General features: G+C 43.6%; 1 protein-coding gene across 9 annotated transcripts in view; it reads right to left on the reverse strand.

Annotated features, from left to right (window-relative positions):
- The window catches only part of TENM4 (teneurin transmembrane protein 4), a 559,913-nt gene that overhangs the window by 145,755 nt on the left and 398,359 nt on the right, over window positions 1-15,799 (reverse strand). For 7 of the 9 annotated variants that reach the window (XM_087966003.1, XM_087966002.1, XM_087965999.1 and 4 more), the window contains 2 exons: window positions 11,647-11,745; window positions 6,635-6,870 (listed from right to left, as the gene is read on the reverse strand). In XM_087966003.1, the coding sequence (XP_087822129.1) occupies window positions 6,635-6,870; window positions 11,647-11,745 (335 nt within the window). The remainder of the gene's footprint in view (window positions 1-6,634; window positions 6,871-11,646; window positions 11,746-15,799) is intronic. The other 2 variants (XM_087966004.1, XM_087965997.1) reach the window with 1 other exon arrangement.

The following is a 15,799-nucleotide window of genomic DNA, read 5'->3' on the forward strand; positions in this document are numbered from 1 at the left end:
AACTTCTGAAGGCAATGTGGAAATGGCCCAAAGGTGTTTTTCTTTTCTTTTTCCAAGAGGCAACTGGACTTTCTGGTTTTTCTTTGAAGGCATTTCGTTTCTCGTCCAAGAAGCTTCTTCAGCTCTGAAGGGATGGCGAGGAATGGAAGGATCAATCCAGTCAGAGACGAACTGTCCACCATCCAGTCAGAGCTGAAGAAGCTTCTTGGATGAGAAGGGAAAGGTCTTTGTGTTGACCTGGGGTGTGGCACAAAAGCAACAAAGTCACATATGTAGGTAAAGTCCCTTTGATTCCTCCAACTTGGCCCCCAATGTCCAGTTATCATCGTCTGGAGAAAAATCTCTTTGTGTTGTAGTTCTATAGGTGCTGACTGCATTTAAACATATCACAGGTAGCCCTCGAATTACAAGAGTTCATTTAGTGACTTTTAATGGCCTATAGGTGGAGCTCTTGCCTCACCATCAGGACACACTGAGAATATATCTGCTGAATATAACTCCACACTGGCGACAGGAAGGGCATCTGGCCAGTAAACACTCTGCTAGCTCCATTCAGTTGCCCAGACTCCACCCCGCAAGGGATTATGGGGTCATTAAAAGATGATGATGAGTTAGTGACTTTTCAAACACAACAGTTCATTTAGTGACCTTTCAAACTTAAAACGGCATTGAAAAAAGTGACTTATGAGCATTTTTCACACTTACGACCATTGCAGCCTTCCCAGAGTCAGGTGATTTACATTCAAATGCTTGACAACTGACTCATATTTGTGACGGTCGCAGTGTCCCGGAGTCATGTGATCCCCTTTTGCGACCTTCTGACAAGCAAAGTCAACGGGGAAGCCAGATTAACTTAACAACTATGTGGCTCACTTAACAACAGCAGGGACTCCATTAACAAACGCGGCAGGAAAAGTCATAAAATGGGGCAAAACTCACCTAACAAATGTCTCACTTAGCAACATACACGTTGGGCTCGGTTATGGTCGTCAGTCGAGCACTATCTGATATTCAGATTGTCTTATTTTTAATGTTTTGTGTGGTAGGTTGTTGCTCAGTGAGTTTGCTCATCTGAAAAGGGTAGAGACACAGTTTCTTTTGTGTGATGTTGAGCTCTTATCGTGTCAGAGGAATACTAGATTAAGATTAAGACTGCTTTTGTAATACTCTTGGATTTAAAAGTAAGCCACGGTTTTCCGTCTTGGTGTCTACAGCCGGAAAAAAAGTTAATCTGGTCTTATTCTCTTGTTCTATGACTTTTAATTCCATGAAAGATACACACTGTGTAGTCTGGTTGTGTTTTGGATCATGATGAAAGTACCAGATTCCATATTTGGGGTTGCATCAGTGACATTACTATATTGTTTCTAGCCGTTGCATCACCGTCTCTGGTTTCACCGTGTTTACATTTGTAAAATGTCTACACAAGTTCAGGTAGGGTAACACAACCATCACCATCACACACTCCTGGCCCAAGAAACAGCGAAAAACATGGGCCCAGAAATCTCGATTTTACTCAGCCAAGGAAAAATGTGCTAGAGAGAGATTGCTTTGTCTGTTTCTTATTTTTTTAAGATAATGCAATTTTTATCTGCAGCTTGACAAGATGTAGAAAATAATTACCAATGAAAAGGTTATTCATAATTTTTAAATGAGTTAATTAGTAAGCCCAGCCAGAGCCGGCTCTCATTACATTAATAAATAATTGATTATACTTAAAATTGCACACAGTTTTTCATTAAATCTAATTAACTATCTGCATTTTCCCTCCCTACCTGCTGATTAGAACGGTTAGCATGATAGCAGAGTCTTCTCATTAAATATGTTTATGTTGAACGGAAACAATTAATTTTGATTTTAACTAATTCTTTGAGAAATTTGTAATTATAATTCATGACTGTCGTTGAGGGAAAAAACGGAATAGTTGAGTTTCTGTTTGCTTATTGGGGTCTAATGGAAAATAGAAGACAACCACTAAACTATAAAATATATTTGAATTTAGAGTCCATTTTAATTAGTGGAGAAACCAACATATTCTGCTTCCGTTCCTTAAGTGTTCCATATTTTGAGTCACTCACTCTATACGGGCAGTCCTCGACATACTACTGTAATGGAGGCCACCCAACTGACATAGGTCAAGACAGTTTGTGATGACCCAAAGGGGCGTGGCACAAAGACAACACAGTCAGATAATCAGTAGGAGTCCCTTTATTAGCTCCAACTTTGACCCCAATGTCCTGGTTACCTTCTGGCTGGAGAAAAACTCTCCCAGGAACAGCCTTTGGCTGCGGAGAAACAAGTCCAAACCATGGTCAACAAAAACTGTAACTAAAAGTCCAAACAAGGCAAAATGAAGTAATTAGTCCGGCAGGGCAGGAGAAGGAATTCTAGACCTGAAGGCACAGCAATAACTCAACACGGTTGGGAGGATGCCAGGAATGCAGATAACCAAAGTCAACACAAGATAAACTCACAGTTTTCTCCCAGCAGCTGCCATATTCAGCATGCATCTCTTTTAAACTCCCTTCCCAGGTGTGACTAATGAAGGGAATCAGGGCCCTTTCCTCCCCCGTAAGCCACGCAACCTATGTTGCTCCTTTCTCTGTTCCTCCCTGCGTGCCCTAGGATGAAGAGGGGGTGGGCCAGGGTCTTCCTCTGAACTCCCTCTCCCTTGTTCTACCTCTCCCCTGCTCTGCCCAGCTGGACTTTGCCCTTTCCCAGTTTTCTCCACAGCCAATGGAGCCACACTCCCGCTCCCTGTCAGCTGTTCATCTTCCTCCTCGGATTCAGACTCCGACAGGGGCATGACACAGTTGTACATTGACTGTCACACAACCAAACCAATTTTGTGACCTTTTTTGTAGTGGCCATTAAAGCGAACCCATTATTTGTTATGCTGCAGTTTGGCCTAAAACTGGAAGTAACTTTATGGTTGTCCGCAAAATGGATGTAAAACAGATCAGGTGTCCCTTGAATGTTACAAATGGCTGTAAACATGATTGTGTTGCAAAGGGCCCGAAGTACGGTCATATGTCTGTAGCGGAGGGACTGTCAGAACTTTGGAACTAGGCCATAGATACCGCCAGGGAGGTCTGTCAAAACTCCAAACCATCTCTAAATGGCCAGTCGTAAGTTGAGGACTTCCTCAAGTTACAACAGTTCGTTTAGTGACCATTAAAAATGACAACAGCACCGAAAAAAGTGACTTATGACCAGTTTTCACACTTATGACCATTGTAGCATCCCTACGGTTGCATGATCAAAATTTGGACACTTGGCAACCGACTCATATTTATGACGAGGGTCGTGTGATCCTCTTTAGCGACCTTCTTGCAAGCAAAGTCAATGGAGAAAAATTATTCACTTAACAGCCCTCTGACTAACTTAACAACTCGAGTGATTCGCTCAACAACGGTGGCAAGAAAGATTGTAAAACGGGGTACAAAACCTACTTAACAACAGTCTTGCATAGCAACACAAGTTCTGGACTCAATTATGCTCTACCTGTATCCATGACTTGAAATGTTGTTATTTTCACCTCCAAGGACAGTTCAGCATTACACGAAGTTTTTAAAATGTCTTTTATTTTTTGTTTCCTACGTGAAAAAGTTCCATACACGCTGTAGTAACACTGCACGGTGACTTATTTGCGCGTACGATTAGATAATGAACAAATAAATGTAGGGAGACCCCAGGATGCACCACGAGAGGAACTGCTTTGAAAATACTAGTCAGACGTGCAACCTGGGACACTTCTAAAGAGAAGCCAAAAAGTAACCAAGTTTATACCGAGTTTGGTGCAAAGAAACAGAAAGAAGCAGGAGATTTTGCTAAAGATAAAAACATCTATGAAGATTTTCCATCATCCAGGTCAAGATTGTCCCAAAGGTGCTTTTTTTTTTCCAAGAGGCAACTGGAGTTCCTTGTTTTTCCTTGAAGACATTTTGCTTCTCACCCAAGAAGGTTCTTCAGTTCTGACTGGATGGTGGGGAATGGAAGGATTTATAACCCTTGCAGACAAGCTGGTCATTTGCATCCTTTTAGGGAGTCATTGAGGCCACTTGGAGGTTTGTCTGTGTCTTCAAGATCAGGTGAATAGTAGGGTCACCTCAACAGTAAAGGCAAAAAACATCCTGCAGCCAAAGAGTCTCCACACCCATTTGCACCACTGAGGTGACTCTGAGGATACAGACAAACCTCCAAGTGGCCTCAACGACTCTCTGGAAAGGATGCAAATGACCAGCTGTCCGCAAGGAGTATAAATCCTTCCATTTCCCACCATCCAGTCAGAGCTGAAGAAGCTTCTTGGATGTGAAGCAAAACAACTTCAAAGAAAAATAAGACAGTTGCCTCTTCGGAAAAAAAATAGTACCTTTGGGATAGAGATTAAAATCGTTATCTGGTAGGATTGCTCTCCCATTTGCAAATCCCGATTTACAATAAGGATACACCCAAGCCCATATCCTTGAACTACTGGTAGCCTTGAATGCACCCTCCTTCCCTTGCTGCTTATGAAATCTTAATTTTTATGACAGTTAAAGAGGGGAATTGTCAGAGTATATTCATGAACTGGAGTAGAGCTTGGTTACAAGGTCAGCCAATGAATAGGCATAGAAACTAAGTCAGTCAATGAAGACTGTTTGGAAACTGAAACTAGAATTAGCCTTGGCGGGAAACTGAAATTAAAAGTAGGCTAGGCGTGGCTCTATATTAAGCTCTGCAACTTTGAATCTATGTTAAGCTCTCTGAGTCTGTCTATTGAAGATGAAACTGTTTCTCTCCTCTTGCTTGCCTGCTGAACTAAAGTAAAAGAGAAACTAACTTGCTTGCTTGCTTGCTGAAGACTGGAGCTCTGCTCTGAACTTGCAACTTGTTTCTGTCTGAGTTTGCTGCATGTCGGAGAAATCTACAACTGGTTTGTAAAATCTACTTATTATGTTTATAAAGAGGTTAAGCGAAGAATCAGCCATCTGTGTTTATTTTTCTGGTGCTGAATTATCGCTGCAAAACTGTACGTGAATGGGATTAAACAGAAGGAAAGCAATCCTAATGATTGCTTTTAATTAACATTTTTTTTTAAAATTACGTATTTTTTTCTTCAGCCTGGCTTTTCTTCCTTTGGGGAGCATGTTCTGTTTCCTATTCAAAGGTTATGGTATTTATCCATCGGCGCATCTCCCATTGCTAAAGTGTCAAGAGACGATGGTATACATCATGATGTACAAACCTTGGGAGAAATGACTCTGACATTTCAAAATATCCCCTGAAAGACCATCATATCTGTCTTGAGATCCAGCAAGGAATCGAACTTCTTTCTTAGCAGACATAGAAAACCACGTTCCCGTTACGGTTACAGGTTGTCCTCAACTTATAACCCGGAGAGGGCTGTAAAAGCACTAGGAAGCGGTATATAAGTCTAAGGACTATTGCTGTTGGTAATAACAGTGGCAGAAAAGGTTGTAAAATTGGATGCTACTCCTTTAATGGAGCTGCTTTGGAAAGAGAGGTGGGCTGCATATAATGTTAATAAATAAATAAATATATATTAAAAATTGCCTCGGTTATGAATGGAAGTCCCAGTTGCAGTTATGGTTGTTAAATGAAGGACTATCTATATTTAGGTTAAAGAGCAGAATCAACCAAACCCCCTGGGGTCCTTGGTGCTTTCTGAGCTTGGTGGTTTTCTTGCAGACATTGATGAGAGATTGGGTAATGAAATGTGTGTAAGAAAACCACCAAGCTCAGAGAGCACCAAGGACCCCACAGTCGTCCTCCTCCTCTTCCCCCTCTTCCTCCTCCCTTTCTCCTTCTCCACAAATCCCATTCCCTTCTAGTACTGAAGATGTTACCTAGTTGGGTAATGAAACATCTGCAAGAAAACAACCAAGTTCAGAGAGCACCAAGGACCCCATAGTCCTCCTCTTCCTCCTCCTCCCTTTCTTTTTCTCCACAAATCCCATTCCCTTCTAGTACTGAAGATGTTACCTAGTTGGGTAATGAAATGTCTGCAAGAAAACCACCAAGCTCAGAGAGCACCAAGGACCCCATAGTCCTCCTCTTCCTCCTCCTCCCTTTCTTCTTCTACACAAATCCCATTCCCTTCTAGTACTGAAGATGTTACCTAGTTGGGTAATGAAATGTCTGCAAGAAAACAACCAAGCTCAGAGAGTATCAAGGACTCTAAAGTCCTCCTCCTCCTCCTCCTCCTCCTCCTCCTCCTCCTCCTCCTCCTCCTCTCTTTCTCATTTTCCACAAACCCCACTCCCTTCCAACACTGATGACATTCTCTAGTTGGGTCATGAAACATCTGCAAGAAAACAATCAAGTTCAGACAGTACCCAAGGAGCCCACAGTCCCTCTCCTCCTCCTCCTCCTCTTCCTTTTCCACAAACCCCACTCCCTTCTAGCACTGAGGACGTTCCCTAGTTGGGTCATGAAACGTCTGCAATAAAACAACCTAGCTCAGAGGAACCACCAAGGAACCCCGCAGCTTAACTCTGAATTACAAAATATTCCCTTCTATCGAAACGAACCGTGCCCCCAAGGGAGCGGGTGTCCACCCCAACCCGTTTGCCTTTCCAGACATTCCTATTTGCTTCTTCTCCAAGTAGGAAATCCAGAGTAGCAGCCTTACCTACAAAATAGGCCAGCAGCACCACCAGCGTGATGGAGATGAGGATAGCGCTAAAAGCGGCACATTTCCAGGTACAATACTTGTATGGCTTCTTCAGGTTAAAGGCAGGCCTGGAAAAGGTGCTTCTGGGCAGGGGACGAGGAGGTGGCGAGTAGACCGTGCTGGATGTCAAGGGGTACCCTGGCGAGGTGGTACAATAGAGCGGAGACGTTCCTCCAGGTTTGAACAGGAAGTGCCTGTGGAATGAGAAAAGGACGGGTCAAAGCCGGCGGACGCCCATCCACAGCCCTTCAGGCTCTGAAGCCTCGCTGCAAACACAACCGAGCCCAGATTAGCACCATGCATCAAAGAGGAGGGAAGGGGCGGGAAGAGGAAAGAAAGAAAGGAAGAAAGGAGAAAGGAAGGGGGTAGAAAAGAAAGAGGAAGGAAAGAAGGAAGGAAAAAAAGAGAGAAAGGTGAAGGGAAGGAAGGAAAGAAAGAAAGGAGAGAGAGGGAAAGAAAAAGCAAGAGAGAAAGAAAGGAAGGGCGGGGAAGGGAAGAAAGAAAGAGGAATGAAAGATGGAAGGAAGGAGGGAGAGAGAGAAAGAGGAAGGGAAGGAGGGAAAGAAAGAGGATGGAAAGTTGGAAGGAAGGAAGCAAGCAAGGAAGGAAAGAAAAAGAGAGAGAAAGAGGAAGGGAAGGAAGGAAGGAGAAAAGAAGGGAAGGGAAGGAGGAAAGAAGGAAGGAAGGGAAAAAGAGAAAGAGGAAGGGAAGAGAGGGGAAGGGAAAGAGAGGAGAGAAAGAAAAAGAAAGAGAGAAAGAAAGAGGAAGAGCAGGGAAGGGAAGAAAAAAAGAGGAAGAAAGGATGGAAAGAAGGAAGAAAGGAAGGAAGGAGAGAGAGAGCAAGAGGAAGGAAAGGAGGGAAGGAAAGAGGAAGGAAAGTTGGAAGGAAGGAAGGAAAGAAAAAGAGAGAAAGAAAAAGGAAGGGAAGGAAGGAAGAGAGAAAAAAGAAAAAAGAAGGGAAGAGAAGGGAAGGAAGGAAGGAAAGAAAGAAAGAAAGAAAGAAAGAAAGAAAGAAAGAAAGAAAGAAAGAAAGAAAGAAAGAAAGAAGGAAAATATAAATATTAAAAAGATAGAATGGCAACCAGACTTAAACCCTTCTGAGGGACTGAGGACCTAGCTGTCAGCCTGTTTGAATCCATTGTTTTTTATTGTTTTACGTGTGTTGGAATAAAGAGAGGGAGAATCCGATTTCAAAGGAATTTTCCTTGGTTTGATCGGTTGCCTTCCAGGAGTCATTGATCATGAGTTTACAGGTAGTCCTCAGCTTACAACAACTCATTTAGTAACTGTTCGAAATTGCAACAGCACTGAAAAATGTGACTTTTCACGCTTTTCACACTTTCACAGAATCCCCATGGTCACATGATCAAAATTCAGGTGCTTAGCAACTGGCATGTACTTATGACGGTTGTAGTCTCGCAAAATGGGACAAAACTCACTTAACAAGTACCTCACTTAGCAACTTTGAGCTCAATTGCAGTCTTAAGTCAAGGACTGACTGTATTTCCTCTAGAGGAAAACTCCCTCTGTAAAAGGAGCCATTGAAGGAGCAAATGTCAGGCGTGGAGAAGGTATTAGATATTGCCTTAATTTAAGGAGAATAAAATAAAATGGGCCAGCATCTGCAAAGCTACAGGGCCCACCTCAAGGATTTCTTTATGAGTCACGGTGGCGCAGTGGTTAGAATGCAGTACTGCAGGCTATTTCTGCTGATTGCTGGCTGCCAGCAGTTTGGCAGTTCGATCCTAGCGTGATTTTTTTTTTAGGATGCCTGTAATATAAGCCCTGCCTCCCAAAATAAGCCCCAGTTAAGATTGTCAGCCAGATGGACGCATTTTAGTACCGTATTTTTCCAAAAAAATAAGACCTAACCAGAAAATAAGCCCTAATGCGTCTTTTGGAGCAAAAATTAATATAAGACCCGGTTTTATTTTCAGAAAAACATGGGTACTTTAGGATATAATGCATAGAATGATGGCAATTGGACAAAACTCCAGGCAAAAGAATGTGGAGGGAAGGGTGACCGTGGCCGAATTGTGATTGAACGGTTAAGAAAGGATCACTTCCTAGCCTGAACCTTTTGTTAAATTTGGAGTTGAGGAGCCTGGGGTGCCGCAGTGATTTGAACGCAGTATTGCAGAACGTAGTCACCGAACCGATAGTAACACCGGTTGAATCCCACCCCTGGTGAAACCATATTTTGGCAGCCAAATGAAGAGGGGAAAAGCTAATGGCTGGAGTCACTTGAGTGCTTGCTTCTCCTGAATGATGTGTACCTGTCCCAACAGGATCTGGCAGGACAGCCATGATGCTCCAGGTCCCACCTGTTCAAGCACTGATTCTCAATCCTGGCTACTTTGAGACAAGTGGACTTCAATTCCCAGAATTCCACACTGGCGGGTGGGGAATTCTGGGAGTTGAAGTCCACCTGTCTTAAAGTGGCCAGGGGTTGAGAAAATTTGTGTGAGAGAATGGCACCTGGAAGTCTCAGGTAAGGTAAAGGTTCCCCTCGCATATAGATGCTAGTTGTTTATAGCTCTAGGGGTTGGTGCTCATCTCCGTCACAAAGCCGAAGAGCCAGCGCTGTCCGAAGACGTCTCCGTGGTCATGTGGCCGGCATGACTACCAAAAGTGGTCCCTATTTTTCTACTTGCATTTTTATATGCTTTCGAACTGCTAGGTTGGCAGAAGCTGAGGCAAGTAACGGGAGCTCACTCCGTTACGCGGCGCTAGGGATTCGAACCGCCGACCTTTCTGATTGACAAGCTCAGCATCTTAGCCACTGAGCCACCACATCCCTTTTTATTTTTATCTAGTTTTTAATCGAGGTCAGCATCGTGTCTTTCAGAAAAGGTGGCTGTGTGACAGATTAAATAAATTCGTAATAAATAAGGATTTCTTCACGATTCCTCACACCCCTTCAATTATTGAATTATTTGCTTCGGTGGATAAAAACAGTGGAAGGCAACACTCCCTCACACTGATACAGGGTGTAACAAGAAGGGAGTAGGTTGGTAAGTATTCAAATGAATCCCTGAATCTTAAAAAGACCATGGAGACGATTGTTTTATTATTATTATTATCGCTCCATTCTTGCCTGCCTTCATCACGGTTACTCCCTTGGGGCCAGAAAACTAATAATTACCTATTTGTCATTAAATCTTACTCAACTGTAGCCCTGATGTTTTTTTGGAATGCAGCGTAATTCTGAGGCACCATATACTGATTATTATCCTGTTATAATCCTCAATGCACGTACAGCCACTTGTTTAGTGTCCGTTGGAAGTGACTCGTGACCGTTTTTCACACTTACGACCTTTGGAGCATCCCTGTGGTCACATGATCAAAATCCAGGCCCTTGGCAACGGGTTCATCTTTATGACGGTCGTAGTGTGCCTTGGGGGCGCGTGTCACGTGACGTGATCCCCTTTTGCGACCTTCTGATAAGGAAAGCCAATAGGGAAGCCAGATCCGCTTAGCAACCGTGTTACTCACATAACAACTGCAGTGATTTACTTAACAACAGAGGCAAGAAAAGTGGTGAAATGGGTGAAAACTCACTTAACTATGTCACTTATGACAATATGGAAAATTTGGAACTCAATTGTGATCGTAAGTTGAGGACTACCTGTCTAGTACGTTCTTTGAACTTTCTCTTCCTAGAAGGGAAGGAGGGAGAGGGAGAGAAAGAGAGATAGAGAGAGATGGGGAGACGGAGGGAGAGAGAGAGAAAGAGAGATGAGAGAGAGGAAGGGAGGGAGAGGGGATTGAGAGAAAGGGGGAAAGAAAGAGAGATGGGAGAGAGAGAGGGAGAGATGGGGAGAGGGAGGGAGAGACAGATAAAGAAATGAGAGAGAGGGAGGGAAAGGGATTGAGAGAGGGAGAAAGAAAGAGAGATGGGAGAGAGAGAGAGGGAGATAGAGAGGGAGATAGAGAGGGAGAAAGATGAGAGAGAAGGAGAGGGAGGGGGAGAGAGAAAGAGATGAGAAGGAGTAAGGGAGAGGGAAAAAAGAGAGAAAGAAAGAGGGAGGGAAAAAGATGGGAGAGAGGGAAAAAGAGAAAGAAAGATGAGAAGGAGGGAGGGAGATAGAGGGAGAAAGAAAGAGGGAGGGAGGGAGAAAGAGAGATGGGAGAGAGAGAAAGATGAGAAGGAGGGAGGGAGATGGAGAGGGAAAAAGAGAAAAAGAGGGAAGGAGAAAGGGAGATAGGGAGAAAGAGAGAGGGAGAAAGAGATGAGGGAGAGAGGGAGGGAGAGAGAGACAGAGAGATCTGTTTCCCATACAAAAGAAAACACCAAGAGCCACAAAACTTGGGTAGGCATGGCTGGAGAGGTATCATGTGACTCAGTGGGGGTGAGTGACATTGAGTTGGCCACGCCCACCCAGGTTTTGTGGCTCCCGGTCTTTTGTTTTCTGTGGGAAATGGGTACAAATGGCTCTTTTGAGTGTTCAAGGTTGCAGACCCCCCCTGTCCTAGGGAAACATAAACACAGAAAAAGTGCAGTGGAAGAGAATAAGGAGCGTGGTCAAAAGACAAGAAGTTTGTGCTTTTTTTTTTCTTCTGTCAAAGTTTGGATGACACGCTGGGTAAAACATCAGATTAGGTAGACTGAAATCCACACCGATTCAACCATAAACCTCCGGGCCCATCTTCCACGTCCTAGGAAACGGCCAACGTTGCCTCTGGCGGTTAAAGCGAAATGATAATCAGGGCGAAGCCAAAATGAGATGGCATGAATTAGCATATTAACGAGGCTGCCATTAATATGTACAGGACAATTTTTAATGTTCCTGGCACCGAAGTGCCTTATGGTTTTCATTCCGCGGGAAAAGAAAGGGGTGGGGAGAGGTTGGATTAAACGAGACAGGAAGTTAGGGGAGAGGCATCACGGATGCACTGGGTTCTGGCATGCAAGATTCAAAAAATAAATAAATAAAAAACAAATTATCGCATTAAGCATATCAACATACCCATCACTGTAAGCACCGTCATGTCGGGAAGCGGTAAGAATGTCCATCTCAATGAAGTTGTCCTGTAATGTCTCTAGGAATGTCTGCTTTGGTATGTTTCTATGTACATGTGGAAACACGAATGAAGGCAAGTGAGACATGCAGCTATGAAGCGTGAGACGCCCTCACAAAACCCAACAAATGGTTATAAGTGTGGCTGGCGCATGGAATTAGAATGACGGCCCATCGGTCCGTATGCATAGCGCGTGGCAACACATAGAGGGTATACAGCGCTGGGAAGCACCCACTCCCGCCTTGACAAAAATCTACTTCTTGTGACCTATCGGACGCCGGCCCCTCCAGCAGTCAAATCAGAGGAGGAGGAGGAGATGTGGGAGTCAAGATCAGCATCAAGGCAACCTGAGCTCGGAGGGGGAAGAGGGAATGGAGCTGGCAGAGAGAGAGGGGAGAGGGAGAGGGAGAGGAGAGAGAGAGAGAGAGAGAGAGAGAGAGAGAGAGAGAGAGAGAGAGAGAGAGAGAGAGAGAGAGAGAGAGAGAGAGGCGGAGCCTGGGCCATCCATCAGCCCTCAGATGGAGAGTCAACAGCTCCCAGGTGGCTGATGAGGAATAGGAGGAATAGCTGGGTCCAGTGCCTGATGCACGGATGCACAAAAGGCAGAGGAGAGGAGAGCAGTGGAAATCTATGGGCCGGTCCTTGGGACGAAAGAGCCACCGCTGCTAGCGAAGCCCCACCCTAGCTCTGGGGATAAAAGGCAGGGGGCGCAGATGAATAGATGTAGCAGACAGCTATTCATCACCCTGCCGGATGGACTTGTTAGCCTGTGGTGAGAGAGAAACTTTTTGCCGGCGCTGCCAGCGCTCCTAATAAAGGAATCTTTTGAGTTCACTTCAGAGGGTTTGTCGTGTTTGGGGAGCGGTGAAAACACTATCCTCATACGCAATCACAGTGGAAAATATAGGCATCACAATAGGGGCATTCCAATAAAAAGCTGGTTGGCCCTCATACAGGTAGTCCAGTTTGTTTAGTGACCAAAGTTACAAGGGCACTGAAAAAAGTGACTTTCACCCCTTGCGATCGTTGCAGCAGATCCCCACGATCAGATAATCAAAATTCAGGCGCTTGGCAACTGACTTGTACTTAGGACGGTTGCTGTATCCCGGGGTCATCTTTTGCGACCTTCTGACAAAGCAAGTCAATGGGGAAGCTAGATTCACTTCCCAGCAGTGTTGCTAACTCAACAACCGCAGTGAGCGACTGAACCAATGTCGCAACAAATGGTCAAAACTCAATTAAAGACTGCCTCGCATAAGCAGCGGAAATGTTGGGCTCAATTGCTGTCATAAGTCAAGGACTGTCTGTAATTTTAAACACAGATTGCTGATCCTGGGACTATCTTAATGAAAATTGATAATAATCACACCTAGAGTAAGATCCCTGGCGACGCAAAACAAGGTTAATCTGGAATTTTCGGACATTCACAGAGCTGGATTGAGATTATTATCAAAAGGGGTAAGAAAGGGCCAGTGGCGATCAGATTTCAACAGACCTTCAACAGAAGTGATTTACCTTTATTTAGAGGTTAATCTAGAATTATCTAGAATTCTAATTATCTAGATAATTCTAATTATCTAGAATTACAACTTCGTCTCTGGGCATGCATTTTTTTTTTTTAAATGTAAGTTATTTTATAAGTGCCTTCAGATTTAATTGCTTTGATGATGCCAACCTAGGAATGCAGAAGCATTAGACTTGGATTATTCTGATGTACTGGACATCTTAATTTCATCCAGTTTCATCCTGGGAATGATTGTGGAGGCTTTTGTAAGAACACAGAATATGCCAATCAAAAAACATCAAAGGAACCTTCAACAATCTTCAATTCGGTCCCAACTTTCATTCTCTTTGGCTACCTTTTAAGTTTCGGTTCCAACTTGAATTGTTAATGCCCGAGGCAGTCTTCCAACATACTTACCTTCTTCTATCGGTGGAACTCATAATTCAATAATAAAAAAATAATAATTAAGAGTTGCAATTTGCACTCTGAGTTTACACAACAGCTCAAGAGACAACACAAACAATAAATGGAGCCAAAGGCATGTAATGTAGACAGATAACCAAGCAAGTGGATCCATAGAGAAGTGATTGGAATGGGTTGTGTCAAAATAGTCTTAACTGGGTTAATTGAAACCCTGACTGTTGGGCCCTTGCTGCTGTCTAAACTTGGTTGTTTGCTTGCAGACGTTGCATTATCCAACTAGGTAACGTCATCAATGCCAGCAAATCTGCAAGAAAGCAACCAAGCTCGGAGAATGCTGTCTTTTTCCTTATTTTTCTTTTCTTTTCCTCTTACACCTTCAATTCTCCTTGGTTTTTTCCTCTGTTTCCTTTTCTTTTCCCATTACAGGCAGTCCTCGACAGTTCATTCCAATGGCACTGATTCACACATACGACCATTGCAGCATTCCCATGGTGATGTGATCGAAATCTGGACGCTTGGCAACTATTTATGACAGCTTGCAGTGTCCGAGGGTCACATGATCTCCTTTTGAGACATTCCAACAAGCAAACTCCATGGGGAAGCCAGATTCACTTAACAACCGGGTTACTAACTTCACAACTGCAGTGATTCACTGAACGACTGTGGGACAAGGAAAGTCGTAAAACTCACTTACTTCACAACGTCTTTTCTGAAGAACTGAAGAAGCTTTTTGGATGAGAAGCGAAACGTCTTTGGGGGGAAAAAAAACCAAGGAAGCCCAGTGTCAACCTTGGGAGCCATATTTTACTTGGAAGCTTCGAGGCTTTAGCGCCTGGGAATTTGGTAGGGAGGATTTCTTAGTGAAGATTAGACTCAACAACATTCTTTCTTAGAAGTCAAGGACAAGTTGCCCTGCAACTGGAGAGGACTATCTGGAGGGATGATAATTTGATTGGGCCATGTGATGGACTGATGGGTGCAAGGGATGGATCAGAGGTGGTATTCAGCAGATTCTGACCAGTTCTGGAGAACCGGTAGTGGAAATTTTGAGTAGTTCAGAGAACCGGCAAATCCCACCTCTGACTGGCCCCTCCAACCCCATCTATTCTCCGCCTCCCGAGTCCCAGTTGATCGGCTGGGTCTTCTTTTGTTGCCCTGCACAGGAGAACGGAGTTGGAAAGCAGGTTAGTGGGGTGGGGAGGAGAATGGAGATTTTGCAGTATCTTTCCCCTGCACATCCACCAAGCCACGCTATGCCCACCAAGCCACGCCCACAGAACCAGTAGTAAAACTTTGTGAATCCCACCACTGGGATGGATCTTTGAATTTCTCTTGGGGAAGGGAAAACCCAGAACTCTGTGATTCAAATTTTCCTAGATGTGCCAATATGACAACTCTAATAAAATGGAACTTTGAGAAAATTTTTGCCTCGGAGTTTATTGGTTTGGAGGTTGGAACGCTGACATTTCAGCTGCCTTTTTTTAAAAAAAGCACCTTTGGAACAAGGTGACCGAGAATCTCCGTAGACATTCAACAGGCATGAGTTAGAATTAAAGAGCTTGACAAATGTTAAAATCAAAGCTAGCTGTTGTTTGCCTTCACACACTTCCTAAGAACCCAGGCAAAACTTGTCTGCCAAAATGGAAATCATAAAGAGGAATTTTTGATGGATAAGCTGCCAGGTGGCACAGCAGGGAGGACACAGGTGAAAATTTATCAGGAGTTAAGGATCCTGATCGCCTTGTTTGTAGCTACTGTTTTCAAAATGAAATTGTGCAATTTGGCAGGAACTTGCCGATATAAAAAAAATGAGATATGAATTCTGAATGATGTACACTAGCTTTGATGCAACCGTCAATAATGAAACCAATACAAGGAAATGAGGTCAGAAAACGAAAGAACTGGTGGGGAAATGTATGTATGTATGTATGTATGTATGTATGTATGTATGATGTATGTATGTATGTATGATGTATGTATGTATGTATTAAAGCAGAAAGAGGAAGAGAGAAGCAATTTCCAAAATAGCATTCTACACTACACTAGGTTGTTTTTTTAAAATTCTTGACAACTATAATCTTTTGGGAGGATCTGCTATTTCTGACATTTGGAAAAAGTTTTCCAAAGGGGAAAAACGGGGTCTTGGATGAAAATCCTGGTGAATTTGAAACTGT

This window comes from Notechis scutatus, chromosome 5 (genome assembly GCF_049901735.1).
Source record: "Notechis scutatus isolate UNSWTSFEM ecotype Mainland chromosome 5, rNotScu1.2, whole genome shotgun sequence".
Lineage (NCBI taxonomy): Eukaryota > Metazoa > Chordata > Lepidosauria > Squamata > Elapidae > Notechis > Notechis scutatus.